Below are 25254 nucleotides of genomic sequence, written 5' to 3' on the forward strand. Positions count from 1 at the left end.
TCTGAAAAAGGTGTCCAACACAGTGCCTGCCGTTTTTCTAAACGTTCCCCAAGATTATAATACCAATAATTAGTTAGAATCTGCATAATATGCCTAGTAAAGCAATTGTTTTAGCCCAGAAAAATGTCTACCAGTTTTTAAGCCCTTTTTGAAGCCCTTTATTCTTTTATGTTTAACTAAGAAAATGGCTTACTGGTCCCCATGAGGGGAAATGACAGCCTTCCAGCATTACATGGTCTTGTTAGAAATATGGCTAGTCATACCTTAAGCAGAAAAGACTGCTAACTGTTTCCCCCAACTGAAGTTACTTCATCTCAACAGTCCTGTGTGGAAACAGCAATCGATTTTAGTTACTGTCTGCTAAAATCATCTTCCTCTTACAAACAGAAATCTTCATCCTTTTCTGTTTCAGAGTAAATAGTACATACCAGCACTATTTTAAAATAACAAACACTTGATAGAAGAATAAAACTACATTTAAACACCAAAAAACTCTTAACCATCTCCGTGGAGATGTTGCCTGTGCAACGGCAAAGAGAATGACTGGGGTGGGCGGAGCCTAGGAGGGATCATGTGACCAGCTTTGCTGGGACTCTTTGCCATTTCCTGTTGGGGAAGAGAATATCCCACAAGTAAGGATGACGCCGTGGACCGGACACACCAATGTTGGAGAAATGCTGTGTATACTCAGAGAGTGGATTGTGGTTTGCTGACACAACACACATGGCTGCCAGTACTTTAAACAAGTGCAGTATTTTAATGAAGGCACACTGGGCACGAGCAGCAAATGAAAGATTAATACGTTTTACAAGTTACAAAGATATTTGAAAAGTGCGTCTATTGAAAAACTGAAATGCACTTGTAAACATTTCAAGTTTGACTTTTTCCCTTTAATATTTTGTATCACATAGAGAAGCAGAGCAATCACAGAAAAAACTTATTTTAGTCTAAATATCTAACAAATACCTATTTAAACCATCACAACCTATTGAGGATCCCAGCTATTTGCACTAAACCGAGTTTTCCATTTACATCATAAGATCTATTTTTAAATTAATCTATTTTTGTGAAATTTCTAGAAACCATGTATAAGAGACCACTCTGGATTATTGTTTTGTAACTTCTCAAACCTTAAACTTTTTTTCATGATTTAGATATGTAATTTTAATAACTTTCCAGTTTTCTTCAATTATCAAATTTGCTTCATTCTCTAGGAGCTAGCTGATTGGTGGCCACACATATATGCATCCCGTCATTGGCTCACTCGATGTGTTCAGCTAACTCCCAGTAGTGCATTGCTGCTCCATCATCAAATAATACCAAGAGAATAAATTAAACCTGATAATAGAAGTAAATTGGAAAGTTGTTTAAAATTATATGCTCTTCTAGTCCATATAAATCATGAAAGAAAAGGTTTGTCTTACATGTCCCTGTAAGACATGAAAAATGAAAAGCTGAGATTGCCATAAGGTAGATCTTAGTTCCTATAAGAAAACCAACTTTCAACTCCATTTTGACAACAATGTAATCAACCACTGTAATGATGGTGCACTGATCCACACGAAACATGCATAAATACAAATACATTCTTGGATATATATTGGAAGAGAGCTCTTAGATAATTGTAACCTGAAACCTAACCACGGAGATTGGCATCTGTGCTGATGAAAATCCAATTGGGCTTCAGAAAAACTCATCTATATTACTAAATAAAAGAGATGGATCCCATTAAACATGTCTTTGGAACTATAATTTCACATAGATTGACAGGTTTGCTATAATTTCTAGAAATGAAATAGTCTGCTGTCACTAGAATATTCTTGGACAGACTGCCCTGTCAACTAGAACTCAAACTACAAAAAGCAAGCTTTCTACAGAGAGAGACTTGAAAACATTTGGATGGATAATCTATGGAAATCAATAATGGTTATGAATTGACCTAAAATCAGAGAATGACTGAAATGTTTCCATGTAGGGAACTTTCTCAAACATGTTTGACTGTTTCATGACAACAGAGTGAAACTAACTACTGTATTCTTTTCTGAAACATGAACACCATGTTCTCTGAAAAATTAATTCTAAGGGAAAAAATTGCATGAGAATGGCCCCAACATCAGGCTGCTTTCCATTTGACCTGATGTGACTTCTTGGAGAATCTGGACTTACATTTCCAACATGACCTGCTCATTTTCTCTTTCCTTTTTAATCTTGAGAGTAAAGTGTTGCCATTATTGATAACGGTAGATTACAGTTTCAAAGTTGGTTTAAAAAAGAAGTTAATTTCAAATGGAATGACCATAACCATAACCAAATGATTAAATCTATTCTGTAAGACTTTGGTTTCAGATTTCAGCAGTCAAATGCAAAATATCTATAAGCGCATCATGTTAAAATAGGAGTCATAAATGGTTTAATTGTATAATCATTATACTGGTACATATAATAAAAAGTATCTTCCCTGCAAATCACTCTCAGGTAAAGGTTAAAAAAAATAAGGATCATCCAGACATATATAAACTTTCAGTAAAAATGTCTAACTATAGAAAAAAATAGGGAATAACCACATGTACTGTAAAGTAAGCGGTTAATCTGCAGTACTATCATTACCTGTCCCTGGGATGCTGATAAACTGCATCTGGCTACCACAATTATACATAACCCTTGAAAAATCTCAAACCCAGAAGAAAACTGACTATTTGGAGCAAGCTCTTTAATTACTGTCTAGGCAGAACAGCATGCTGGTGAGAAGAAACAAAAACATAATTTATGTAAGAACTTACCTGATAAATTCATTTCTTTCATATTAACAAGAGTCCATGAGCTAGTGACGTATGGGATATACATTCCTACCAGGAGGGGCAAAGTTTCCCAAACCTTAAAATGCCTATAAATACACCCCTCACCACACCCACAAATCAGTTTAACGAATAGCCAAGAAGTGGGGTGATAAGAAAAAGTGCGAAGCATATAAAATAAGGAATTGGAATAATTGTGCTTTATACAAAAAAATCATAACCACCACAAAAAAGGGTGGGCCTCATGGACTCTTGTTAATATGAAAGAAATGAATTTATCAGGTAAGTTCTTACATAAATTATGTTTTCTTTCATGTAATTAACAAGAGTCCATGAGCTAGTGACGTATGGGATAATGACTACCCAAGATGTGGATCTTTCCACACAAGAGTCACTAGAGAGGGAGGGATAAAATAAAGACAGCCAATTCCTGCTGAAAATAATCCACACCCAAAATAAAGTTTAACAAAAAACATAAGCAGAAGATTCAAACTGAAACCGCTGCCTGAAGAACTTTTCTACCAAAAACTGCTTCAGAAGAAGAAAATACATCAAAATGGTAGAATTTAGTAAAAGTATGCAAAGAAGACCAAGTTGCTGCTTTGCAGATCTGGTCAACCGAAGCTTCATTCCTAAACGCCCAGGAAGTAGATACTGACCTAGTAGAATGAGCTGTAATTCTTTGAGGCGGAGTTTTACCCGACTCAACATAGGCAAGATGAATTAAAGATTTCAACCAAGATGCCAAAGAAATGGCAGAAGCTTTCTGGCCTTTCCTAGAACCGGAAAAGATAACAAATAGACTAGAAGTCTTACGGAAAGATTTCGTAGCTTCAACATAATATTTCAAAGCTCTAACAACATCCAAAGAATGCAATGATTTCTCCTTAGAATTCTTAGGATTAGGACATAATGAAGGAACCACAATTTCTCTACTAATGTTGTTGGAATTCACAACTTTAGGTAAAAATTCAAAAGAAGTTCGCAACACCGCCTTATCCTGATGAAAAATCAGAAAAGGAGACTCACACGAAAGAGCAGATAATTCAGAAACTCTTCTAGCAGAAGAGATGGCCAAAAGGAACAAAACTTTCCAAGAAAGTAATTTAATGTCCAAAGAATGCATAGGTTCAAACGGAGGAGCTTGAAGAGCTCCCAGAACCAAATTCAAACTCCAAGGAGGAGAAATTGACTTAATGACAGGTTTTATACGAACCAAAGCTTGTACAAAACAATGAATATCAGGAAGAATAGCAATCTTTCTGTGAAAAAGAACAGAAAGAGCAGAGATTTGTCCTTTCAAAGAACTTGCGGACAAACCCTTATCCAAACCATCCTGAAGAAATTGTAAAATTCTCGGTATTCTAAAAGAATGCCAAGAAAAATGATGAGAAAGACACCAAGAAATATAAGTCTTCCAGACTCTATAATATATCTCTCGAGATACAGATTTACGAGCCTGTAACATAGTATTAATCACGGAGACAGAGAAACCTCTATGACCAAGAATCAAGCGTTCAATCTCCATACCTTTAAATTTAAGGATTTCAGATCCGGATGGAAAAAAGGACCTTGTGACAGAAGGTCTGGTCTTAACGGAAGAGTCCATGGCTGGCAAGATGCCATCCGGACAAGATCCGCATACCAAAACCTGTGAGGCCATGCCGGAGCTATTAGCAGAACAAACGAGCATTCCCTCAGAATCTTGGAGATTACTCTTGGAAGAAGAACTAGAGGCGGAAAGATATAGGCAGGATGATACTTCCAAGGAAGTGATAATGCATCCACTGCCTCCGCCTGAGGATCCCGGGATCTGGACAGATACCTGGGAAGTTTCTTGTTTAGATGAGAGGCCATCAGATCTATCTCTGGGAGCCCCCACAATTGAACAATCTGAAGAAATACCTCTGGGTGAAGAGACCATTCGCCCGGATGCAACGTTTGGCGACTGAGATAATCCGCTTCCCAATTGTCTACACCTGGGATATGAACCGCAGAGATTAGACAGGAGCTGGATTCCGCCCAAACCAAAATTCGAGATACTTCTTTCATAGCCAGAGGACTGTGAGTCCCTCCTTGATGATTGATGTATGCCACAGTTGTGACATTGTCTGTCTGAAAACAAATGAACGATTCTCTCTTCAGAAGAGGCCAAAACTGAAGAGCTCTGAAAATTGCACGGAGTTCCAAAATATTGATCGGTAATCTCACCTCCTGAGATTCCCAAACTCCTTGTGCCGTCAGAGATCCCCACACAGCTCCCCAACCTGTGAGACTTGCATCTGTTGAAATTACAGTCCAGGTCGGAAGAACAAAAGAAGCCCCCTGAATTAAACGATGGTGATCTGTCCACCACGTTAGAGAGTGTCGAACAATCGGTTTTAAAGATATTAATTGAGATATCTTCGTGTAATCCCTGCACCATTGGTTCAGCATACAGAGCTGAAGAGGTCGCATGTGAAAACGAGCAAAGGGGATCGCGTCCGATGCAGCAGTCATAAGACCTAGAATTTCCATGCATAAGGCTACCGAAGGGAATGATTGTGACTGAAGGTTTCGACAAGCTGTAATCAATTTTAGACGTCTCTTGTCTGTTAAAGACAGAGTCATGGACACTGAATCTATATGGAAACCCAGAAAGGTTACCCTTGTTTGAGGAATCAAAGAACTTTTTGGTAAATTGATCCTCCAACCATGATCTTGAAGAAACAACACAAGTCGATTCGTATGAGACTCTGCTAAATGTAAAGACGGAGCAAGTACCAAGATATCGTCCAAATAAGGAAATACCACAATACCCTGTTCTCTGATTACAGACAGAAGGGCACCGAGAATCTTTGTGAAAATTCTTGGAGCTGTAGCAAGGCCAAACGGTAGAGCCACAAATTGGTAATGCTTGTCTAGAAAAGAGAATCTCAGGAACTGATAATGATCTGGATGAATCGGAATATGCAGATATGCATCCTGTAAATCTATTGTGGACATATAATTCCCTTGCTGAACAAAAGGCAATATAGTCCTTACAGTTACCATCTTGAACGTTGGTATCCTTACATAACGATTCAATAATTTTAGATCCAGAACTGGTCTGAAGGAATTCTCCTTCTTTGGTACAATGAAGAGATTTGAATAAAACCCCATCCCCTGTTCCGGAACTGGAACTGACATAATTACTCCAGCCAACTCTAGATCTGAAACACAATTCAGAAATGCTTGAGCTTTCACTGGATTTACTGGGACATGGGAAAGAAAAAATCTCTTTGCAGGAGGTCTCATCTTGAAACCAATTCTGTACCCTTCTGAAACAATGTTCTGAATCCAAAGATTGTGAACAGATTTGATCCAAATTTCTTTGAAAAAACGTAACCTGCCCCCTACCAGCTGAACTGGAATGAGGGCCGCCTTTGGAGGCAAAGTTTGTAAAACTGATTTGTGGGTGTGGTGAGGGGTGTATTTATAGGCATTTTAAGGTTTGGGAAACTTTGCCCCTCCTGGTAGGAATGTATATCCCATACGTCACTAGCTCATGGACTCTTGTTAATTACATGAAAGAAATGATTGTACACTGAATGGCACTTCAAAAACCTCAGAACACAAGGCAGAGGAATGCAGCTGCACTGTATTAGTTTAGCAGAGAATACATCTACTTTTCATGTGAGTTTTCTTCCATTTTGAGATGTGTGCCCCACATTTATTTTGCTGCATGTGAAGTTTGAAGGATTCAAGCAGCTGGATTGGATACAAGTACCTAAACACATATGTTCTGTATGCTTGCACTACTATTGTTACATTTGGTAACTAAAACATCTTTTTTGTACTTGCACCCCAAAGGATTTGAAGTTTATCATAATTTAGAGAGATGAGTGGCTACTGTGAAAGATAAGTATTGTTGCCATTATTGATATATGCATGGTACCTATTAAATTTGGGAAGACATTGTACCTATTCCTGCAATGAACCCCCATAAAACAGGTAACTTATTTCTAAAATTGTTTAGATAAAGTAATTGACATTTTCTTCTGTATCGTGCGTACCTTTTCTTGCTTAATGGCTGGAAGTAATTCTTAATTTTATTAGATGAATGTGTTGTTTGTGAATCCTTCTCCGTGTTCTTGGCAGACTTGTTTATTTGTGAGAGTTGTACATTTTTCTTCTCTGTTGTGGCTACATCTTGAAACAAAGCACATCTAATGTCCTCATCCCCACCACCAGTATCCTTTTCCAGCTGAGCTTTAGATGACTGATAATTACTTCTACCCTCTGTTTTGGGTGTTTCCTTTACTTCTCGAGCTCCACTTATATCCATCCTGCAAAACAACACTTGTGATAAATTGTATATTTAGTTTGTGTCATGTTATCCACAAAACACCCCAAGCATTTACAAACCAATCATCTAGTCAATTATAATACTCTAGAGCAGGAGTATCAAGCTCATAGTATCCAGGGGCCACTGGTCAAGTGTTCTTCTAATGGATTGAGTGCTCTGGAACTGGATATACTAGAAACTGGAAGTTACTCAAGTAGTAGTGCACGGTAGGCACTATAGTCCACAATAGACATACACATTGTATATTCATCATGTGAGTGCCAAGTGAAGTGATCATTCTGGAACTGAATAAAAAGTGTAGGCTTATATTTATCTTGTGAAGGCCCATATAGAACATTAACTTGCTACACCTCTTAGAACCCTAAAAAAATGTATGGGCCAAATGAATAATTTACCTAATAAATAAAGGAGGGCCAGATTAAACTATCTTGAGGGCCGCATATGGACTCAGGGCCGGTACTTTAAGACCACTGCTCTAGAGCTACATCAGATTGTCATATCACAGCTTACTGTTATTCATTTTACATTTTTCTTACACAATATTCTTATTTTTGTTTACTGTGTGTCCTGTGAAAAGTCAATTATTCCTCATGTACACCTTTCATTCACTATTCATGTCTTGATTGCTGTAAACCACTTCGTATTAATGATACACACTGTAACTTCAAAACTACTACTTAAAGATTAGTCTAACTATATCTTTAGACTACTGCGCTATTTCTGGTATGGGGTTTTAGATCTCTAAATTTGGTGTCAAGTGGATTAACTATTCTTCACTGATTTGAAAAAAAGACAAATGACGGGTCTCATGTTTATAAAACCAACATGTCCAGCTCACCAGCTTGCATTTTTGTTATTTATTTGTAAAGCACCATACTATTCTCCAGTGCTGAATATATGATTATTGGGTAAAAAAAACACAACAAAATTGGATTTGACAATGAAACTACTAATGAGGAGAGCTCTGCTCTGTAAAACTTACAATCATGAGAACTTGGCTTCTCATGAAAATCCTCAATTTTATGGAAGTCCCAAAAAAATTAAAAGTTAATTATTCGTATTTAAATGAAGAAAGAAAAAAAAACTTTCCAATTTACTTCTATTACCAAATATAGATAATTCTTTTGGCTTCTTTTGTTGAAAACTAGTCCTTTTCATAAGATCATACCTATCTAAGCAGGTTCAGAATCCTGTGTATGATAGCAGTGCTTGCAACAATGTCTGTAACACTGTTCTACAGTATGTTATAAACTTATACATTATTGCAAACACTGCCGTCATATAGGGCTGAAGACACATGCTTGCTCCTGTGCCTATCTAGCTATGCTCTCATGGAAAGGAGCTACATTTTTACAATGGATACCTAAAGAAAGTAAATTTAATAATAAAAGTTAAATATGTTTTTAATTTACACACATAAAAGTTTAATTATGACCCTTGTAACCTTTTAACTTTGTGTTTAATAAAGAACTATAGACATTAATACAATAGAACTTACCAAGTATTGGTCTGGTCTTGAAGCTCAGTATTAGCAACATATGCTGTGATATTAAGTGTGGGTGCAGGTAATATAGTTTCATCAACTGCCATACTTTGTGACAGTGTAGCACCTGCTATAACATTCTTTCTGGAAGTCTCTAGGATTAAAAGAAATGTCAAAACAATAATTAAACTTTTTTCCAACAAAAAGCTAATAATGCAAAGTGATTCTTATCTGTTTTCAAACTCCAAATTTCTATTCTATATTTCTTTAATAGAACCAGTTGGATTCTTTAGCAACCCAATATGTGAATACTATCAACATATACTGTACATAAAGCTGTTAAATGAAAATGACCGAATTAATCATAACAAATTAGTTCAAACTTTGTGTATTTCATTAAATATTGACTTTTAGCTGTAGATTTCAGTTTAGATTTATGCTAATGTATCTGGTATGCTGTATTCATTTCTTCCTGTCATTTGGAATTCTTTGTAAAAACGAAATTTACGTGATAAATTATTTTATGATGGTGAGAGTCCAAAAGCTATCACATGTTGGATTAAAGTCCAGTACAACCCGCATAACAGAGCTTTTAATTCCTCCCACTTTCCCATGATCCCTTAGTTATAAACATGGCCAAGAGAAAGGAGAAATTGGGTAAGTGAAGTGCAAACTGGTACTGCTGTCTCACTGACTCAAACCATCATGAAACAAAACATAATTTATGCTTACCATATAAATTCCTTTCCTTCCGGATAGGGAGAGTCCACGGCTTCATTCCTTACTGTTGGGAAATATAACACCTGGCCACCAGGAGGAGGCAAAGACACCCCAGTCAAAGGCTTAAATATCCCTCCCACTTCCTCATTACCCCAGTCACTCTGCCGAGGGAACAAGGAAAAGTAGGAGAAAAATTAGGGTATAAATGGTGCCAGAATAAGAAAATAAATAATAGGGGACCACCCATAGACAAGAAAAAACAGACAGGGGCCGTGGACTCTCCCTATCCGGAAGGAAAGGAATTAATCTGGTAAGCATAAATTATGTTTTTCTTCCTAAAATAGGGAGAGTCCACGGCTTCATTCCTTACTGTTGGGAAAACAATACCTAAGCTCCAGAGGACACTGAATGAATAACGGGATGATCCATAGAGTCCTTGTTCTTAAAGGCCCAAGAGAAAGCCACTGCTCTAGTGGAATGAAACGTTATCCTCTCAGGAGGACAATGTCCCGCTTTCATCTAAGCGGATGACACTCCTTAACTAAAAAGATAGGGAAGTAGAAGTAGCCTTCTGCCCCTTACGCTTCCCCGAATAGACAACAAACAAAGAGGAAGATTGTCTAAACTCCTTAGTAGCCTGGATAGAACTTTAAGACACAAACCACATCCAAATTGTGAAGTAAGCGTTCCTTCCATGAAGATGGATTAGGACACAAGGAAGGAACCACAATCTCCTGATTAATGTTGCGATTTGACACAACCTTAGGAAGAAAACCTAATTTAGTACGTAAAACTGCCTTATCTGCATGAAAAATCAGATAAGGGGGCTCACATTGCAAAACAGAGATCTCAGAAACTCTGCGCGCAGAGGCAATAGCCAATAAAAAAGAGAACCTTCCAAGATAACAATTTAATGTCAATGGAATGCAGAGGCTCAAACGGAACCTGTTGCAAAACCCGAAGAACAAGATTTAGGCTCCAAGGAGGAGCCCCAGATCTAAACACAGATCTGATCTTAATCAGAGCCTTAACAAAGGACTGCACGTCTGGAAGCTCAGCCAGGCTCTTGTGCAATAAAACCGACAGGGACGAAATCTGTCCCCTCAGGGAACTAGCAGAAAGGCCCTTCTCCAGCCCATCCTAGAGAAAAGATAAGATCCTGGAAACCTTAACTCTGTGCCAGGAAAAACCAAGCATTTCACACCAGAATAAGTAGATCTTCCACACCTTGTGGTAGATACGCCGAGTAACTGGTTTACGAGCTTGAATCAGGGTATCAATGACACTCTCAGAGAAACCTCTCTTGGCTAAGACTAAGCTTTCAATCTCCACGCAGTCAACTGAAGAGAATCTAGATTTTGATGACCAAATGGACCTTGTATCAGCAGGTCTCTGCGACAAGGTAACATCCACAGAGGAGATGAGGACATCCCATTAGATCCGCAGACCACATCCTTCGCGGCCACAATGGAGTAATCAGGATTACTGATAACCACTCCTGCTTGATGCGGGTCACCACTCGAGGAAGAAGCGGTAATAGAGGAAAAAGATATATGAGTTTGAACCTCCAGGGCACTGCTAGTGCATCTATTAGATCCGCATGGGGATCCCTCGACCTCGACCCGTACCTGGGTAGCTTGGTATTGAGACAGGACGCCATGAGATCTATCTCCGGTGTCTCTGCAAACATCTCGGAATGGAGAGATCATTCCCCTGGATGGAAGGATTGCTTGCTGAGAAAATCCGGCTCCCAGTTGTCCACACCCGGAATGTGGATCGCTGACAGCGAACAGCTGTGGGCCTCCACCCACTCCAGAATCAGAGATACTTCCTTTATCGCCAAGGAACTTCTCCTTCCCCCCTGATGGTTGATGTAAGCCACCGAGGTTATATTGTCTGATTGGAATCTGATAAACTGGGATGAACCCAGAAGTGGCCAAGCTTTCAAGGCCTTGAAGATAGCCCGTAGTTACAAAATATTGATTAGGAGGGAGGACTCCTGGCACCCCAAACAGCTCCCCATCCGCATAGGCATGCATCCGTAGTCACAATCTCCCAGGATGGTCTTAAGAAGCAGGTCCCTCGGGACAGATGATCTGGACAGAGCCACCAAGAGAGCGATTCTCTCGACCGGCTGTGTAATGCAATCTGTTGAGACAGATCTGAATGATCGCCGTTCCACTGCCTCAGCATGCACCGTTGTAAAGGTCTGAGACGGAACCTGGCAAAAGGAATGATGTCCATGCAGGACACCATGAGACCAATCACCTCCGTACACTGAGCCACAGAGTGACTCAAGAAGGTCCAGAGGGCAAGACATGCCGAATGGGAGGGCAATGAACTGGAAGTGCTGGTCCAGGAATGCAATCCTCAGGAAATGAAAGTGTTCCCTGTGGATTGGAACATGAAGGTAAGATCTATAGTGGTCATAAACTGGCTTTCCAGAATTAAAGGAAGGATGGACCTTATCGTCCCCATCTTGTAATTGTTTAAGCACTTTAGGTCCAGAATTGGGCGGAAAGTTCCATCCTTGTGTGGGACCACAAAAAGGTTGGACTAAAACCCCAAACCTCTTTCTTTGATAGGTGCTGGGACAACTCCTCCTAAGTAGGATTGATCCCGAACGCACCCTAGAAAGGCATCCCTCTTTTCTGGTCTGGTAGACAGATTAAGCAGAAGGAATCTGCCCCTTGGCGGATGAGATTGCCTGGACCAAATAAAATCTTTTCCTTGAAGGGAAGAGAAAGGAGTCTGGACTTAGAAGTCTTATCCACAGACCAAGACTTCAACCAGAGCGCCCGGCAGGCTAGGACTGCAAAGAAAGAGGGCTTTTGCATTTAGGCGAATAATTTGCATGTTCGAATCCCAAATAAAAGAATTAGCAATTCTCAGAGCTCTAAATCTGTCTTGAATATCCTCGAGGGGAGACTCCACCTCAATGAGTTCCAGTAGGTAGCCGCTCCGGGAACCGCGACAACTGCAGCCACCGGTTGAAACAAAAATCCTGTATGTTGAAATATCTCTCTCAAAAAGGTTTCCATTTTCTAATCTATCGGCTCTATGAACGAATAACTATCCTCAAGAGGTATAGTAGTACGTTTAACAAGCGTAGAGATAGCACTATCCACCTTAGGAATGGAGCCCCACAAATCCAGTTGAGAGTTCGGGACCAACTTTTTAAAAGTAGATAAGGGGGAAAGGAAGAACCAATTCTTTCCCATTCGTTCTTAATAATGTTCACCATCTTAACCGGTACAGGAAAAGTCAAAGGAACTTTCCTGTCTTCGTAAACTCTGTCTAATTTAGGTATCATTGGTTATTTAGGCAGCACGGCCTCTGGAACGTCTAACGTAGACAGAACCTCCTTTAATAAAAAAACGCACATACTCAATTATAAATCTAAAGGACGTTCCTCTGCGGCTTAGATGCTAAAAACTCAGACACAGAAAGTTCATCCTCTGAAGCTACAGAGGTTAACTCATTATCGGATAACTGGGACATAATAGCTAAATCCGATAAATATTTAGATGACTCCGGGTCAGGAGAGCTATTTTTAAACCCCTCTCTTGCGTTTGTTAGAGTGAGGTAATGCACTGAGGGCCACAGACACCGCCATTTGTAACTGCGCGGCAAAGTCCGCAGGAAGAAGGCCCCCTCCAGATGGAAGGATTAGATGTGCTACGGGGAACTGCATGTGGAGTTGATAATGTAGCAAGAGTAGTAATCTCACGGGACACCGAGTCCTGAGAGGTAGACGGCTCAGAGAGACAAAGAGCCTTAGCAGGCTTGTCTCCCTTCTTAGACTTTATAACGGTGTTAAGTGATGTGGAACATATAAACAGGTATGATTTAGTACAGAAGTAGTACCTTCTAACATGTCCGAGTCCTCCATAGCTCCGGTTATACCCACAGGAGGACACAAATAAAAACGTTTTTTATTATAGAAAACTGCACCTTTATACTCCCAATGGCTGGGGCACTCACCACCTCCTAGACCCAGACAGTTAACAGAGGAAATGCTCTCCTCAGGTTCAAGTCTCAGCCAGAATGGAGGAAATGAACATACATCACACCCAGTCACATTGAGTGCAAGACAGTACTTCCCCTTTTATTATAAGTATAGCAAGTAATAGGAGCTGTGCAACACTTTCAAAAACAAAAGTGAAACTTAAAAGTGAAACCTGTTTGTTCCAGCCAAAAACACACAGTCTATCAGACCAGGAAAACAAATCACACACAGCAGCATGTAAATAATTAATAGACTGATTAATTAACCCCAACTGTTAAATAAACCCCCTTCAGAGGATATTAACCCTGGTTCCAATCAAGGTATAAAGGAGCCACACTGTGACCCTGTTATAGCGTTTTTTGTGTAAAAATATAAACAATCTTACCTCCAGGATCCATGTGGGGACCGGAACACAGCCTCTCAAGTGTGACAGTCTTATAGCAGTGCTCCTGACATGGACTTGAGTGAGTGAAAGCAGGCAGTGAAACTTGTCCACATTGATTGCTTAGGAGCTGTTAGCAGTAGTCTGGATGGTTTCGCAGAAAAAATTTCCCTGCATCTCCAGACTCTAACTTTCATCAATACTCTCACTGAGAGGTTGACATGACTACTTAAAACTCCAGTCCTATCTAGAAGGGCAGATACCCTTTTTTAGGACTCTCCGAATCTTCTGACACTTCTCTTCCACCTCATAACGTGACGAAAGGCAAAGAATGACTGGGGTAATGAGGAAGTGGGAGGGATATTTAAGCCTTTGGCTGGCGTGTCTTTGCCTCCTCCTGGTGGCCAGGTGTTGTATTTCCCAACAGTAAGCAATGAAGCTATGGACTCTCCCTATCTTAGGAAGGAAATTAATTTATCAAGGAAAGCATACATTGTTTTCTTTCATAAGATGGTGTGAGTCCACAAGCCATCACATGTAGGATCCTATACACAAGCAGTGAAGTCCACAAGACAACCATGAAATAAGACGGGAAAAAACGTTAAGACAAATAAAGGCACCGTGGCCTGCAGAACTTTCCTGCCAAAAGATGACTCAGAAGAGGAAAATGTGTCAAAATGGTCAAATTTGGTAAAAGTATGCAAAGATAACCAAGTAGCCTTACAAATCAGTTCACTGGAATCTTCATTCCTGAAAGCCCAAGTGGTGCCATTCTTTCTGCTAAAAGTATGCCTTGCAAATCAAAGTTTTAAGCCAAGCTGCCAAGGTAATTACTGTAATGGATAAACAAGAAATAATTTATAAATTATTTTGTGGCTTGAAGATAAAATGTTATGAAACAATCTCTCTTTAGCATTTTAGGAGCTAGACATAGAGATGCAACCACAATTTCCTGATTCATGTTATCCAAAGACACAACATTAGGAAGGAATGAGTAGTTGGTTCTCAAAACTGCCCTATACTGATGAAAAATCAGGTAAGGGGAATTACACAAGAGAACATAAAGCTAAGATACTCTTCTGGCTGAGGAAATGGCCAAGAGAAAAATAATTTTCCAAGACCACAGTTGAATGTCCAAACCATGCATAGGTTCAAATGTCTGAGCCTGAAGAACTTGTAAATCCAGCTTAATTATATACGGAGGAGAAGCAGGCGTGTTCTTATCCTGGACAACTTACTAACTGGAAACCAGCAGTAAAAAGTATGTACATGGATAGCACTCCACAACATGTGAATTACTGGATAGTAGATTTCCCAGAGAACACAAGAAATCCCCCAGTGTGTGTTCTTATCCTGACCAAAGCTAGAATTAAGGTTTGAATGTCAAAAAGTCTTGAAAGGAAACTGGCTGATAAGCCCTTATCCAGACCATCCTGCAAAAATTGTAAAATACGAGGAATTCTAAGTGTTCCAACGATATTACCTAAACTCACACCAGGAAAGAAATGTTATGCAGACCTTGTAATAAATGTGCCCTGTAACAGCATTCTGACCTGAATCAATGTTTCTATCACTTGATCAGAAAAACCTCTTTGAGACAAAATTAGAAGTTCAATCGCCATGATGTCAGATTGAGAGATTTGAAATCTTGATAGAAGGGACCTTGAGAGAGAAGGTACTTCCTGAGAGGAAGATGCCAAGGGTGACTGGACGACATTTGTATTAAATTTGGATACCAAGTCCTGCAAGGCCATGCTGGAGCAATCTGAATCACAAAGGGCCCTTTCCTGTTTTATCCTGGATATTATCCTGGATAGTAACACAAAGGGAGGAAAGATATAAATCAGATTGAACTAACATAGAATCACTAGGGCATCTATTAGAGTCACTTGTGGATCTCTAGATCTTGCACAATACTGGGGTATCTTGTGATTAAAGCAAGAGGCTATGGGTGCCTGGTCTGCCCCAATGATTTACAATCTGGTTGAATACCTACTGATTAAAAAAACATTATTTGGGTTGAAGACGTTTGTTTCCCAGTTGTCCACACCTGGGCTACGGAATGCTGACACCATGCAATGATGGCATTCTGCCCAAGTCAGAATGCAGGTTACTTCTTTCATCACTAAGGTGCTTAGAGTACTGCCTTGGTGATTGATGTATGTCACTTTCTGATTGAAACCTCAAAATGACTGCTGTGCAAAATCCCAACATGTTTACTGGTAACCTAGCCTCGCTGCACTCTTTACGGGAACCCCAGACTGCGCTGCAACCTAATAGGCTGGACTTTGTGATGATTACCACCCAAGTTGGAGATCTGGAACAGTTTGTTCTTATCTCCTTTCAACTGTTGCAACAATCTCAGTTGCAAAGGACATACATGGAATCTGGTAAAAGGTACCGCATCTGAATCCGCTACCATGAGACCTACTACTTCCATGCATTGAAGCACTGTAGGAAGATAAGATTGTTGGAGAAGAGCTCTTCAAGAGGTTGATTTCCAAACATGAATACAAAGAAACTGTTAGTATGTTCCTGAGCCATCTGTAGAGAAGTAGCCTGTACCAGAATGTCATCTAGGTAAGGAACTACTGCAATCCCATGGGCTCTCACTACTGACAAAAAAGCTCCAAAAACCTTTGTGAAGATTCTTGGTGCCATTGCTAGCCCAAAGGGAAAATCCACAAATTGATAATGCCTGTTTAGGAAAGCAAATCAGAGGAATCCTGTCTGATCCATGTGAACAGGGATATGCAAATAGGTATCTTTTAAGTCTATGGCAGATATAAATTGACCCTCCTGCACTACAGGAAGTATAGAGCACATTGTCTCCATTTGGAAAGTTGGAACTTTCAGAAAATTGTTCAGAGTTTTGAGATCCAAAATGGGCCTGAAAGTCTGTACTTTCTTTGGGATAATGAAAAGTTTGGAATAGAACTCCTGATTCCTTTAAGGGGACCTGAGTAATCATTCCCATAGCTTTTAAGTATATTACACATGCCATGAAAGCTCAGGCCTAAGACGGGAGCAATCTCCATCAAGTAGGGCGAGACTGAAAGCCCTTTGGGAATTATGTCCAGTAACCAAGGATCCTGAAATTACTTTTCCCAAGCCTCCTAAAAAAGGTTCTGGCCCCCACCAGAACTGTGATTGAATAGGGGTCCGCACCTTCATACAGATTTGGATGAGGGGGCATGCTTTGTATCTGTTTGGACTAAGACAAAGAGGAACCAGACTTCAATGTGGACTTGGAGGTGTATGACTTCTGAGACAGTGAGGAGGATCTTTGCATCTTGGAAGATTGAAAGGAGTAAAAACGTCCAGCAGACTTAACCCTGCCCTTAGATTTTTTGCCATGTGGCAGGAAAGCGTCTTTACCTAAAGTGACAGTTGCAATAATAGCATTGAGTCCAGGTCCCAACAAAATATTTCACAGGAAAGGAAGAGAAAAAAAAACATGCTTTTAAATACCATATCATCACACCATGACTTGAGTCATAAGTCTCTTATTGGTAGAACAGTCATCGCAGCACTTTTCTCAATAAAGGGAAAGGAAATCCAAAATTTTCTTTCATAAATTCAGACAGAGCATTTAATTTTAAACAACAATCCAATTTACTTATATTTTCTAATTTGCTTTCTTCTCTTGTTATCCGTTGAAAAGCACACCAAGATAGGTTCAGATGCAGCTATGCACTACTGGGAGCTAGCTGCTGCTTGGTGGCAGCTCTTTGTGTTGCAATATTACACAAATAAATCTGGTGCCGCAAATCTGGTGCGGCGCTGGGTTTCTGAATAATCATCCTCTACAGAGGAGGATTCGGATTCAACTGGACTCCTGGAAAGTATAGGGTACTTAGATGGGTCAGCCATCAATTTTGAAATTGCAGAGTCAGTAGAGCTGTCATGGGGATAACCTTGGTGGGTAGTAAATCCCTGAGCACTCTGCTGCATGCGCAAGGCTGCATAACCCTGTCTAGCATTAGACTAACACATTGCATGAGTGGCATAAAAAGTGTTGAGAAGTGGTTAAATTATTAGTATATTGCATTTCTAAAGGAATGGCATGATGACCTGAGAAATGAGCTGTACCAGTTTGCTCCATATTAATTAAATATAGAAAGGTTAGCAAGTATCTAGAATAGAATTGAAATACAGTACAAGAGGCACAAAGGGATTAATCCCCTAGGGGACTAATTTGGCACAATGTAATACTGTTGTCCCTAGAAGGATAGCAGAAAAACTGGGTGCTGCTTTCAGTAGATGGGCCCATCTGAGGCAGTGCAAGCACAGTGCCAATGACCTGAAAGGAGCAGCAAACTGTAGACCAGGGGATTGGTGGGCATGCCTGGGAAGCTGGTGGCATCTCCACACTGGGAGAAGATTTTCACTGCCTGACTGAACACCTGTCCACTCCTCTGTCCTGTTTGTAGGTTCTCTGAGGAGAATGATGATAGTTCTATGATTGGTTAGAGAACCCCTTTCAAGCAATGTTAAGATCAGCACTTCAAGTTTTACCATCACTCCTTGCTGGAGGCAAAAAATTAACTAATAAATCATAGAAAAACGGGAGTGATGAAAGCTGTTAAGTGGGGAGTTTTGCCTCCTCTTAATAGACTGGACTTTATAATTCTGCATGTGATGGCTCGTGGACTCTCAACATCTTATGTAATACATTTTTCTGTTAATAAGATGTAAAGGAATAGCGAATATTCAATGCATATCCAATTTTATGGAATACTTTTTTTTTTTTTTTATCTTTTTATTTATATCCAACTGAGAGTACATACATAACATAGCATCACAATTTCGCACCTCGCAGGGCGCACCATAAAAGAGAAAAAAAAATACTTTTCCGTAATAAAAGTTAACTTAAACTTGCAGAATAATCACGTCAACAAATTAAATTAAAATTAAGATCATCAATAACCATCAAACTATGGAAATGTTCTATATACCTGTACTTCAGAGTTGGGATTTTAATCTGCCTATATATTATTTCACAGTTTTATCCCTCAGTCATAATACAACAATATTACATATAGGCCCCTGGTTTAGGCCTCTATCTTACACCTATGCTCTATCAAGGGGAGAGAGGGGGAAGAAAGGAGAGGAAAGAGAGAGAGAAAAAAAACAAAAAAACAAAAAAAAAAAACCTCCTGTCTAAACAATCTGGTTACCAAATCCCTAGTAAAATTATCTCTGTGTTTCTGAAGGGGAAGATAAGGTGTTCTCTCTCATTGACTGGGAAGCTTTTAATAAATAAAGACCATTTATTAAAAAAACCCCGAATATCCTGGTCGCTATTCAAATCAACATTATATTGTTCAAGTATATATTGTTTTTTCAGATAATTTTTTACTTCTACTAAACTAGGGACATCCTTTATCTTCCATTTTCTGAATATTAGACTTCTAACTGCCAAAATGATTGCATTAATTATCTTCCTATGTTGTGGGTATTGCTCATCGTCCCACAGACATACTATTTGTCTTATATTGAGAGTCCCAATAGGGAGTTTCAGAGACTTAGAGACCCAGAACGCCACCTTCTGCCAGATCTGATTTATCCTAGGGCAATTCCAAATCATATGAACCAAATTAGCCCCTAAATAGGAACATTTAGGGCAAGCCTTAAATGATAGGTTACCCCACTTATGCCCTTTCTCTGGAGTATAGTAACTTCTGTGTAAGAGCTTCACATGAGATTCAATCCAAGTAGAGGATAGTGTACTTTGGGCTACCAGATCTAGTGATCTTTTTATATGTGAGATACTTATCTCTATCCCCGGAGTTAATTTGCCCCATTGTTGAGATATTTCTCTTAAATTAAGGTCATTTGATCTAGAGAGTATTATTTGATAACCTACAGAAATTGAAAAGAGCCCGTTTTTGGCCATGGTAATCCAGTTCTCGACTTCTCCCCAACTCCAGTTCAGCTCAAAATTTTTCATAAGTCTATTAGCATAATGTCTAATTTGTAAATAGGCATAGAAATCTTTATTGTCTAGGTTAAATTCTTGCTTTAAATTACTAAATGTCTTGATTGTGGAATTCTCAACATCCAATAGCTGGACAATCCTACTAAGCCCTAGGTCCCTCCAGATCTGAAAGACTTTTGATTGGGAGCCCTCTTGAAATTCTGGATTTCCCAGGATCGTTTGATATCTAGAGATATTAAATTTAAGCCCTAGTAAGCTAATAATTTTCTGCCTGGCTAAAATAGGAACATAAATAGATTTCATTTGCTTGATTATCCTAGGACATTTACTAGACTCACAATGAATTAATGATACTGGAAGAAAAGGGAAGACTATATTCTGCTCAAGAATATTGTTAGTAACATAATTTGCACATACTAACCAGTCCAAAACTATCCTGGCTAGGAATGTCAAATTATAGAAACGGATGTCAGGAAGCGCCAGACCTCCAAATCTTCTAGCAGCGCAAAGCTTTTTAAAAGATATTCTAGATTTCTTGCCCTGCCATATGAACCTTCGAATTGATGTATTCAAATCTCTCACATTCTTTCCTCTCAACATCACTGGAGTATTTTGAAGGGCATACAGAATCTTTGGCAAGAGTATCATTTTGAATAAAGCTATGCGTCCCGAGATAGATAAGGGAAAATCTTGCCAGTTCTTCAAAGATTCTATTATCTTATCAAATAAAGGGGATATATTTAAATCATACCAAGTCTTGGGATGTCTAGATATAACTATTCCGAGGTATTTGAAACAATGGGATGCCAATTTAAAGGGTAAGTCAGTCCTATCATTACCTTTTTCCGTGATCCAAAAAATCTCTGATTTTGAGATATTGACCCTGTAACCAGAGAAAACAGAATTTATGTTTACCTGATAAATTTCTTTCTCCAACGGTGTGTCCGGTCCACGGCGTCATCCTTACTTGTGGGATATTCTCTTCCCCAACAGGAAATGGCAAAGAGCCCAGCAAAGCTGGTCACATGATCCCTCCTAGGCTCCGCCTACCCCAGTCATTCGACCGACGTTAAGGAGGAATATTTGCATAGGAGAAACCATATGGTACCGTGGTGACTGTAGTTAAAGAAAATAAAATATCAGACCTGATTAAAAAAACCAGGGCGGGCCGTGGACCGGACACACCGTTGGAGAAAGAAATTTATCAGGTAAACATAAATTCTGTTTTCTCCAACATAGGTGTGTCCGGTCCACGGCGTCATCCTTACTTGTGGGAACCAATACCAAAGCTTTAGGACACGGATGAAGGGAGGGAGCAAATCAGGTCACCTAAATGGAAGGCACCACGGCTTGCAAAACCTTTCTCCCAAAAATAGCCTCAGAAGAAGCAAAAGTATCAAACTTGTAAAATTTGGTAAAAGTGTGCAGTGAAGACCAAGTCGCTGCCCTACATATCTGATCAACAGAAGCCTCGTTCTTGAAGGCCCATGTGGAAGCCACAGCCCTAGTGGAATGAGCTGTGATTCTTTCGGGAGGCTGCCGTCCGGCAGTCTCGTAAGCCAATCTGATGATGCTTTTAATCCAAAAAGAGAGAGAGGTAGAAGTTGCTTTTTGACCTCTCCTTTTACCTGAATAAACAACAAACAAGGAAGATGTTTGTCTAAAATCCTTTGTAGCATCTAAATAGAATTTTAGAGCGCGAACAACATCCAAATTGTGCAACAAACGTTCCTTCTTTGAAACTGGTTTTGGACACAGAGAAGGTACGATAATCTCCTGGTTAATGTTTTTGTTAGAAACAACTTTTGGAAGAAAACCAGGTTTAGTACGTAAAACCACCTTATCTGCATGGAACACCAGATAAGGAGGAGAACACTGCAGAGCAGATAATTCTGAGACTCTTCTAGCAGAAGAAATCGCAACTAAAAACAAAACTTTCCAAGATAATAACTTAATATCAACGGAATGTAAGGGTTCAAACGGAACCCCCTGAAGAACTGAAAGAACTAAATTGAGACTCCAAGGAGGAGTCAAAGGTTTGTAAACAGGCTTGATTCTAACCAGAGCCTGAACAAAGGCTTGAACATCTGGCACAGCTGCCAGCTTTTTGTGAAGTAATACCGACAAGGCAGAAATCTGTCCCTTCAGGGAACTTGCCGATAATCCTTTTTCCAATCCTTCTTGAAGGAAGGATAGAATCCTAGGAATCTTAACCTTGTCCCAAGGGAATCCTTTAGATTCACACCAACAGATATATTTTTTCCAAATTTTGTGGTAAATCTTTCTAGTCACAGGCTTTCTGGCCTGAACAAGAGTATCGATCACAGAATCTGAGAATCCTCGCTTCGATAAAATCAAGCGTTCAATCTCCACGCAGTCAGCTGGAGTGAAACCAGATTCGGATGTTCGAACGGACCCTGAACAAGAAGGTCTCGTCTCAAAGGTAGCTTCCAAGGTGGAGCCGATGACATATTCACCAGATCTGCATACCAAGTCCTGCGTGGCCACGCAGGAGCTATCAAGATCACCGACGCCCTCTCCTGCTTGATCCTGGCTATCAGCCTGGGGATGAGAGGAAATGGCGGGAACACATAAGCTAGTTTGAAGGTCCAAGGTGCTACTAGTGCATCCACTAGAGCCGCCTTGGGATCCCTGGATCTGGCCCCGTAGCAAGGAACTTTGAAGTTCTGACGAGAGGCCATCAGATCCATGTCTGGAATGCCCCACAGGTGAGTGACTTGGGCAAAGATTTCCGGATGGAGTTCCCACTCCCCCGGATGCAATGTCTGACGACTCAGAAAATCCGCTTCCCAATTTTCCACTCCTGGGATGTGGATAGCAGACAGGTGGCAGGAGTGAGACTCCGCCCAAAGAATAATTTTGGTTACTTCTTCCATCGCTAGGGAACTCCTTGTTCCCCCCTGATGGTTGATGTACGCAACAGTCGTCATGTTGTCTGATTGAAACCGAATGAACCTGGTCCTCGCAAGCTGGGGCCAGGCCTGGAGCGCATTGAATATCGCTCTCAGTTCCAGAATATTTATCGGTAGAAGAGATTCTTCCCGAGACCAAAGACCCTGAGCTTTCAGGGATCCCCAGACCGCGCCCCAGCCTATCAGACTGGCGTCGGTCGTGACAATGACCCACTCTGGTCTGTGGAACATCATCCCTTGAGACAGATTGTCCAGGGACAGCCACCAACGGAGTGAGTCTCTGGTCCTCTGATTTACTTGTATCTTCGGAGACAAGTCTGTATAGTCCCCATTCCACTGACTGAGCATGCACAGTTGTAATGGTCTTAGATGAATGCGCGCAAAAGGAACTATGTCCATCGCCGCCACCATCAACCCGATCACTTCCATGCACTGAGCTATGGAAGGAAGAGGAACGGAATGAAGTATCCGACAAGAGTCCAGAAGCTTTGTTTTTCTGGCCTCTGTTAGAAAGATCCTCATTTCTAAGGAGTCTATAATTGTTCCCAAGAAGGGAACCCTTGTTGACGGGGATAGAGAACTCTTTTCCACGTTCACTTTCCAGCCGTGAGATCTGAGAAAGGCCAGGACAATGTCCGTGTGAGCCTTTGCTTGAGGAAGGGACGACGCTTGAATCAGAATGTCGTCCAGGTAAGGTACTACTGCAATGCCCCTTGGTCTTAGCACCGCTAGAAGGGACCCTAGTACCTTTGTGAAAATCCTTGGAGCAGTGGCTAATCCGAAAGGAAGCGCCACGAACTGGTAATGTTTGTCCAGGAATGCAAACCTTAGGAACCGATGATGTTCCTTGTGGATAGGAATATGTAGATACGCATCCTTTAAATCCACCGTGGTCATGAATTGACCGTCCTGGATGGAAGGAAGGATAGTTCGAATGGTTTCCATCTTGAACGATGGGACCTTGAGAAATTTGTTTAAGATCTTGAGATCTAGGATTGGTCTGAACGTTCCCTCTTTTTTGGGAACTATGAACAGATTGGAGTAGAACCCCATCCCTTGTTCTCTTAATGGAACAGGATGAATCACTCCCATTTTTAACAGGTCTTCTACACAATGTAAGAACGCCTGTCTTTTTATGTGGTCTGAAGACAACTGCGACCTGTGGAACCTCCCCCTTGGGGGAAGTCCCTTGAATTCCAGAAGATAACCCTGGGAGACTATTTCTAGCGCCCAAGGATCCAGAACATCTCTTGCCCAAGCCTGAGCGAAGAGAGAGAGTCTGCCCCCCACCAGATCCGGTCCCGGATCGGGGGCCAATATTTCATGCTGTCTTGGTAGCAGTGGCAGGTTTCTTGGCCTGCTTTCCCTTGTTCCAGCCTTGCATTGGTCTCCAAGCTGGCTTGGCCTGAGAAGTATTACCCTCTTGCTTAGAGGACGTAGCACCTTGGGCTGGTCCGTTTTTACGAAAGGGACGAAAATTAGGTCTATTTTTTGCCTTGAAAGGCCGATCCTGAGGAAGGGCGTGGCCCTTACCCCCAGTGATATCAGAGATAATCTCTTTCAAGTCAGGACCAAACAACGTTTTCCCCTTGAAAGGAATGTTTAGTAGCTTGTTCTTGGAAGACGCATCAGCCGACCAAGATTTCAACCAAAGCGCTCTGCGCGCCACAATAGCAAACCCAGAGTTCTTAGCCGCTAACTTAGCCAATTGCAAAGAGGCGTCTAGAGTGAAAGAATTAGCCAATTTGAGAGCATTGATTCTGTCCATAATCTCCTCATAAGGAGGAGAGTCACTATCGAGCACCTTAAGCAGTTCATCAAACCAGAAATATGCGGCAGTAGTGACAGGGACAATGCATGAAATGGGTTGTAGAAGGTAACCCTGCTGAACAAACATCTTTTTAAGCAAACCTTCTAATTTTTTATCCATAGGATCTTTGAAAGCACAACTATCCTCTATGGGAATAGTGGTGCGTTTGTTTAAAGTAGAAACCGCTCCCTCGACCTTGGGGACTGACTGCCATAAGTCCTTTCTAGGGTCGACCATAGGAAACAATTTTTTAAATATGGGGGGAGGGACGAAAGGAATACCGGGCCTTTCCCATTCTTTATTAACAATGTCCGCCACCCGCTTGGGTATAGGAAAAGCTTCTGGGAGTCCCGGCACCTCTAAGAACTTGTCCATTTTACATAGTTTCTCTGGGATGACTAAATTTTCACAATCATCCAGAGTGGATAATACCTCCTTAAGCAAAATGCGGAGATGTTCCAATTTAAATTTAAATGTAATCACATCAGATTCAGCCTGCTGAGAAATGTTCCCTAAATCAGTAATTTCTCCCTCAGACAAAACCTCCCTGGCCCCCTCAGATTGGGTTAGGGGCCCTTCAGAGATATTAATATCAGCGTCGTCATGCTCTTCAGTAACTAAAACAGAGCAGCCACGCTTACGCTGACAAGGGTTCATTTTGGCTAAAATGTTTTTGACAGAATTATCCATTACAGCCGTTAATTGTTGCATAGTAAGGAGTATTGGCGCGCTAGATGTACTAGGGGCCTCCTGAGTGGGCAAGACTCGTGTAGACGAAGGAGGGAATGATGCAGTACCATGCTTACTCCCCTCACTTGAGGAATCATCTTGGGCATCATTGTCATTATCACATA

At 40.6% G+C, this 25254-nt stretch overlaps 1 protein-coding gene across 1 annotated transcript in view; it reads right to left on the reverse strand.

Moving 5' to 3' along the window:
• Positions 1 to 25254, reverse strand: part of NBN (nibrin) — a gene marked incomplete in the record, with an annotated part of 346156 nt that overhangs the window by 116619 nt on the left and 204283 nt on the right. Inside the window, 2 exon segments of the mRNA XM_053715908.1 lie at positions 6830 to 7102; positions 8621 to 8759. Coding sequence (XP_053571883.1) covers positions 6830 to 7102; positions 8621 to 8759 — 412 coding nt within the window.

Source organism: Bombina bombina, chromosome 5 (assembly GCF_027579735.1).
Source record: "Bombina bombina isolate aBomBom1 chromosome 5, aBomBom1.pri, whole genome shotgun sequence".
NCBI classification, from domain to species: domain Eukaryota; kingdom Metazoa; phylum Chordata; class Amphibia; order Anura; family Bombinatoridae; genus Bombina; species Bombina bombina.